Genomic DNA, 6000 nt, shown 5'->3' with positions numbered 1-6000 from the left:
GGTGAAGACGCGTGGTCTCCGCAGAGGACGTGGGGGCGGCTCAGGAGGGACTGCAGGCGCCTGCTCCTCCTGCCGCCCGGGCTGGGATGTGTCCGCCCATCGCCGCCAGGCCGCCGCCTGTGTCAGGACCCGACGGGAGACCCAGGACAGATGACAAATGGTGAAAACGCACTCACAGCCAAACAAGGAAGAAACCGCGCCACAGTCGCTAGCTAGAAAAGGTGTTTTCCTCCCATTTTATTTGATAATACATTTTCACAGAAACATGATATTATTTACAAATATACAGGTAAGAGACTGCTGGTCAAAAATCTTAAACTGAAAATGTCATCAAAAATTAATTTACAAAAACCACCAACTGCCCAGGGGGGTCCTGGGGGAGAATGTGGATGGCGTGGGACGGGTCTGTGCGCGCGGAAGCGTCCTGGCTCTCCAGCCCCCGCAGCCCGGGCACTGGGTTGGCGCGATGCCCGTGTCTCAGGAGGCACTGGTCTGCATGTTCTTGGAAGCGGCGAGCATCGCCCTCACTTTGGCCATGAGATCCTGCACGGAGAAATGCACGGGGTCCCTGTGGCTTCCCGCTCAGACCCAGCATGCGGACGGTGGGTACAGAAGCGCCCCACAAACCCGTCGGTGGGACGGCCTGGTTGGGGACGCCACAGCCCTCCAGCATCAGTCAGGGCCCACCGGTGGGGGCGAGATGGGGGTGCCGAGGGAAAGCCAGCCTCCCAGAGAAGGGGGTGCCACTTTACCTGAGTTATTTTGCTCTGCACGGAGGAGACAATTGCCGAGGAGATCTGGCCATCTTTTTCCTGAGAAACTCCCCTAATGTGAACAGAGAGAGATCACAGACTTGAAAAACGGACGTGCTGTCACTCACTGTTACTAGCGTGTTTAAAGATGCCAATGTTACAAATACGTATTCTGCGTTCATGTTTCACGTTACAGATGTTTGAAATTTTTTGTAAACTGCAGCCTAATTCCGAGAGCATCTCCCGTGAACACCCTGTGAGCCGCAGGTAGTGACGACGGGAACAGGACAGAAGTGCCGGAAGCTGGAGGCGCTCGGGCTGGCGACCCCGTGGGGTATGCGCTCCAGGTCATGTGCCCGACTCTGGCCTCAGTGGCCGCCACACACACTTCAACCTGCACCTGCAGAGCCACGTCTCAGGTCACGACCCACCCTGGGAGCTGGCTGTAGGCCTGCTACCTACGAACCCGGTCTCTGGTTTCGGGGCCCGCGACCCACATGGACGCAGGCAGTGGGTCCGTAACCAACAATGACAGAGCCCCGCTCCCAAGCCACCGGCTCCGGAGCCCCTGCCCAGCTCTGGGTGGGCGGGCAGCAGGGGCATCTAGCAGATGCTTCCTGACGGCCACGGCATCGAGGACACATACACCCGTGCCACCGGCAGGCTGCTCCCGTGACGTCAGCTGTGGACTCTGGTGTTCAACCCGACTCCTGTGGCCTGGGGTGAGTGGGGTGACTGGGCTGGGTCCCGCTCACCACCCACCCCCACGCCTGCCGTCGCTGGGATCACGCCGGGCTCTGCAGCTGGGGCCACGCCCGCCCCAGGCAGCCCTTGCTGAGGACAAAGGCGCCATTGTCGGTGGTTTCAGAACAGCTGTGGTCACACCAGGCACCATTTCCCAGTGGATCAGACAGTGGGGAGGCCTCTAGCCAGCACCTGAGGGGGGTGGCCGGCCCACCCCGGGCACTGCCACTCCCGAGGCCTGAGCCCAGTTCCGAGCAGCCGCGTGCGGGGAGCCCGGGCTGGGCTCAGGGTGGGCATACCTGGAGCGCTCCTGGCTGGAGCCCCGACTCTCCACGGGAGAGATGCTGGCCGAGTGGGCCGTGTGCCGACGTGTGGCCTGCTTGCTCGGGGATGCCGACTGGGACCCAGCTTTGGACTCGGTCCGGGACCGCGAGCGCCTCTTCTTCTTCTTCTCGTGGGGGCTTCTGCAAGGAAAGTGGCTTCAGACCAAGACACAGCAGACTCCGGAGGAGCGGTTTCGAGCGTCTTCCCAGGGCCAGCTGGTGGGGTCGGCTAACTCCTTTTGAAAGCTGTGCACGTTTTACTTAGCTCGCAACCGACAGAAGCAGCAAGTCACACACACGGAAGGAAGGAAGCCCTTCTCCCTCCCCAGTAGGAGGCCTGTCCCCCATTTCAAGAGGCCTATGGGGTTTGAAACACGGTCAGCACTTTATCTGCATTTAAAAAACTGAAGAAGAGTCACCAAGTGCCGTTCACGCCGCCTGCCCGTAGGCAGACTCGAGGACCACTCCTCGCGCGACATGGGGAGGGTCACAGCCGGGGCCGTGCGGACAGCCGCTCCTGCACCCTGCCCTGCGCTCCTGGGACTGCAGGGCCTGTCCCTGCTCACCCAGCAGCTGACTCAGCCCACATCCCCCTCCAGGGCCCTCCGTCCCTCGTCCCCTTGCAGACACAGCCTGCTTCCCACGCCCCAGCCGGCAAAGCTCCAGTGCACACACTGCCCTGTGACCCTCCCGTGACTCCCCAGAGAACATTTCAGGAGGGAAAAGAACATACACGGGAGGCCAGATGGGTACCGGGCCTCCTTGCTCTTGGCCTGTTTCCTCCGGAAACGACGGTCACTGCTGTTTGGAAACTGTGCCCCCGCACACGTGACAGACAAGTGACTGAGAGGCGACCGAGTACTTGCTGGAGAGTCTATGTGCGGTCAGTGCCGTCGTGAGACCCTCCCACGTGCCCATGTGTGGGTGATGGGACTCCTGATGGTAGGCACCCGCGTGTCTTCACGAGCTCGAGTCCAGGGCCAGCCCACAAGGCCCACTCTGCTCGGCGCCTCTGAAAGGCACAGTGGCTCCCGGACCCTTCCCCACCTGGGGACCCCACGGCCTGTCCACATGCCCGTGCGCGCTGCCCCCAGGCTCCCCCCGTGCTCCTGCGCAGAGGCACGCGTGCACACTGAGGAAGCCGTTGGACACTCGGGCGCGCCGAGGAGCGTGCGTCCTGTTGCCACGACTGTGCTCTCTCCCGGGCACAGATGTGTGCACTGCTGCCCACTGTGGCAATGACAGATCAGGTCCTCCCGAGGACAAATGCTCCTGGAGGCTGAGCAGTGGGAAGGACCGCGGGGCAGTGGGGCCAGGGCTCGGTCGGTGTCCTAGGAAGCGGCCCGCTGCTCCCAGAGCCCTATGACCCCATCGCCGGTCCCTGCTGCAGCCCCCCCACACCGAACCTGAACGAGGCCAGCGCGCTCGGCCGCTCTTTGGAGGCCAAGTCTGGAGGCCGCGTCCGTGGACTGTTTCATGAACTCTGGTCACCACCGGCTCCTAGGTTAGGTTGCTTCTAACGGACACGGGCCCTTGGCAGACACACGCCGCGAGCATTCCTCCCTCCGGGCGGGCTTCTCGGCTGGCGGAGACCTTCCGGGAGCGCAGGACCCTCCCCGAGCTCAGCTGTGTGCCTGCGGACAGCACCGTCCTCCCTTCGGACAGCCGGGACAGCCGACTGCGGGAGCGAGGTCCAGGGCACAGTGCTCGTCCCGACTTGCTGGTGTCCCTGCTGCTTCAGGGCTTCAGCTCGCGGCCTCCCCGGGAGCGGGCAGGGAGCGCCCCCCAAGCCTGCCCTTCTGGGAGACCGCGGCGCCCACTCCAGGTCCCCCTGTGCACACGAGCGTCCTGTCGACCCGCGCAGTCCTGCCGGGGCGGCACGGTGTGGACAGGTTAGTTCAGGGAGAAGAAACCTGAGGGACACCGACCTTCCATCCACAATCACGGGCTCTCTGTGTACTTCCGGTTCTTAGATTTCTCGAAGATGTTGGCAGCCTTCGGTACAGAGAAGTCGATGTGGGTATGGCTACGGTCACCTTCCCCCCCCGTTCCAGGCTGGATCGCAGAAGGAAACACTTCCTTTCCAGTCCTCCTGCCTTTCCGCCGTGTTCCCCGCTGTCTCGGCGGCCGGCTGCGGCCGGCTGCTGGTCCTGGGGGCGGCCAGCACGCCCCCATCCCGGCCAGAGGCTTCCTCCGACTCCCTTTGCTCAGGGCTGTGTCTCCTTGTTTTCTGTCTTTTCTTTTTTTTAAAAGAGGTTTTATTTATTTATTTGAGGGAGAAACAGTGACACAGATAGCAGCAGAGAGCACAAGCAGGAGGGAGAAGCAGGCTCCCACTGAGCAGGGAGCCCGAAGCAGGGCTCGATCTCAGGCCTCCGGGATCATGACCGGAGTTGAAGGCAGATGCTTAACCATCTGAGCCCCCCAGGAGCCCCTCTTTGTTTTCGTTTTAGTGAACAGTGAAGCGTGTGTCCCACAGCTCTCCTGCCTCTGCCGGGACATGCTCGGACTTTCCTCCCTGACTCTGAACAGTGACTTACCAGGGTCGCCGGTGGACCGTAACGAACCTGGCAGTCCTCAGACAGACCCACTCGGTCAGGACGCATCTCCTTGCACTACGCTGCTGGGTGCAGACTGCAGATGCCCCGTAGGTCTCTCCACCTCTGTCCTTGAGCATTTTGGTCTGTGAACACACACGCCCCTCTGCACATGTGCACGCCCCTCCCGACACGCCCGCCGGCCACGGAGCCTCGCACTGTAAGCTGCCAAGTGTTCCCGTGTTCTTTCAAGATGGTCTATAAACTGGTCTCTCCTCGCCCTTGAACACTTGTTAGAATTTAACGACGGAAACCATCTGGGCCTGGAGTCCGGTGGTTTTAAATGGTACATAAATTCTTTGGCAGACGTGGTTATTTAGAATTTTTATTTCTTCTGGTGACAGCGCGGTCACTCGTATCTTTCAGGAATTCGTCCATTTCAACCAAGTTGCCAAAATAACTAGAAACAAATTTCCATATTCTCCTTTTAACGTCTGTCGGCTCTTTCACTCTTGATCTACCTAAAGGAAGACATTGGTTTTTGACCACTTTCTTTTCTTAAAAAAGATTTATTTATTTACTTGACAGACAGAGATCACAAGTAGGCAGAGAGGCAGAGAGAGGAGGAAGCAGGCTCCCCGCCGAGCAGAGAGCCCGATGCGGGGCTGGATCCCAGGACCCTGAGATCATGACCTGAGCCGAAGGCAGGGACTTAACCCACTGAGCCACCCAGGCGCCCCTTGACCATTTCCAAAGAACCATTATTCAGTTTTACCGTTAGTCTGTTTCCTACTCTCTCCACTCCTCTCCTTAGAAGAGGCCACGTACAGACGACACACAGTGTTACGCTGGTTTCCAGCCCCCACGCGAGTGTGTGACACTGTGCTCCCACGTGCAGCCGCCCTCTGTCACCAACAACTCTGACCGGACTCCCTGTGCTGGGCCTTCTGTCCCCAGGACGCCTCCAGCCCATGACCTCCTGGGCCCCGGCGGCGGCGTCCCGCTTGTTCTCTGCACTGTGGGTCTGCTCGTTTCTGCAATTCCACAGACGAATAAAATCCTGTGGCAGTCGTCTTGCTCTGACTTATGTCGCTCAGCACAACACCCTGTAGCCCCACCCATGTCACTGCAAATGGCAGGAGTTCACTGCTCTCTCCCGGCTGTGCCGTGCGACATTCCCCAGTACAGGCCGCGCCCCCTTCATCCACGCATCGGCCGGCGGGAGCTGCTTCTCGTTCAGCGAGTGCAAATACTGCTGCAATAAATACGGGTGCACGCGTCGCCTCCGGTCAGGATTTTAATGTTCTCTGGGTAAATACCCAATAATGAGATGGCCCGGCTTGTAATTTTTTCTCTATTTAACACCTTGAGGACCCTCGATGCTGGTTTCCAGAGTGGCCGCACCCGCGCGTTCCCACTAGTGCAGGACGGTTCCCCTTTCTCCGCATCCTCGCCATTCGTTTCCTGTCGTGTTAGTTTCGGCCACTGTGACAGGTGTGAGGTGCGACCTCACTGTGGTTCTGATGATGCTTGAACTCATGACCTTGAGGTCAAGACATTAAGACCTGAGCTGAGATCAAGAGTCAGATGCTTCACCAAGCCCCATGGTAACCTTCTGCCCAGTTTTAAATTGGATTATTTTTT

The 6000-nt window shown here is 59.6% G+C and overlaps 1 protein-coding gene across 2 annotated transcripts in view; it reads right to left on the bottom strand.

Moving 5' to 3' along the window:
• Positions 1–213: 213 nt before the first annotated feature.
• SFSWAP (splicing factor SWAP) overlaps positions 214–6000 on the bottom strand; it is a 68871-nt gene continuing 63084 nt past the window's right edge. For both annotated transcript variants that reach the window (XM_059138637.1, XM_059138638.1), the window contains exons 16-18: positions 1796–1960; positions 753–825; positions 214–543 (exon numbers count right to left, since the gene is read on the bottom strand). In XM_059138637.1, the coding sequence (XP_058994620.1) occupies positions 478–543; positions 753–825; positions 1796–1960 (304 nt within the window). In that variant the 3' untranslated portion in view covers positions 214–477. The remainder of the gene's footprint in view (positions 544–752; positions 826–1795; positions 1961–6000) is intronic.

Source organism: Mustela lutreola, chromosome 11, assembly GCF_030435805.1.
Source record: "Mustela lutreola isolate mMusLut2 chromosome 11, mMusLut2.pri, whole genome shotgun sequence".
Lineage (NCBI taxonomy): Eukaryota > Metazoa > Chordata > Mammalia > Carnivora > Mustelidae > Mustela > Mustela lutreola.
The sequence above is the reverse complement of the archived record's forward strand: the minus strand, read 5'-3'. Positions and strand labels throughout refer to the sequence as shown.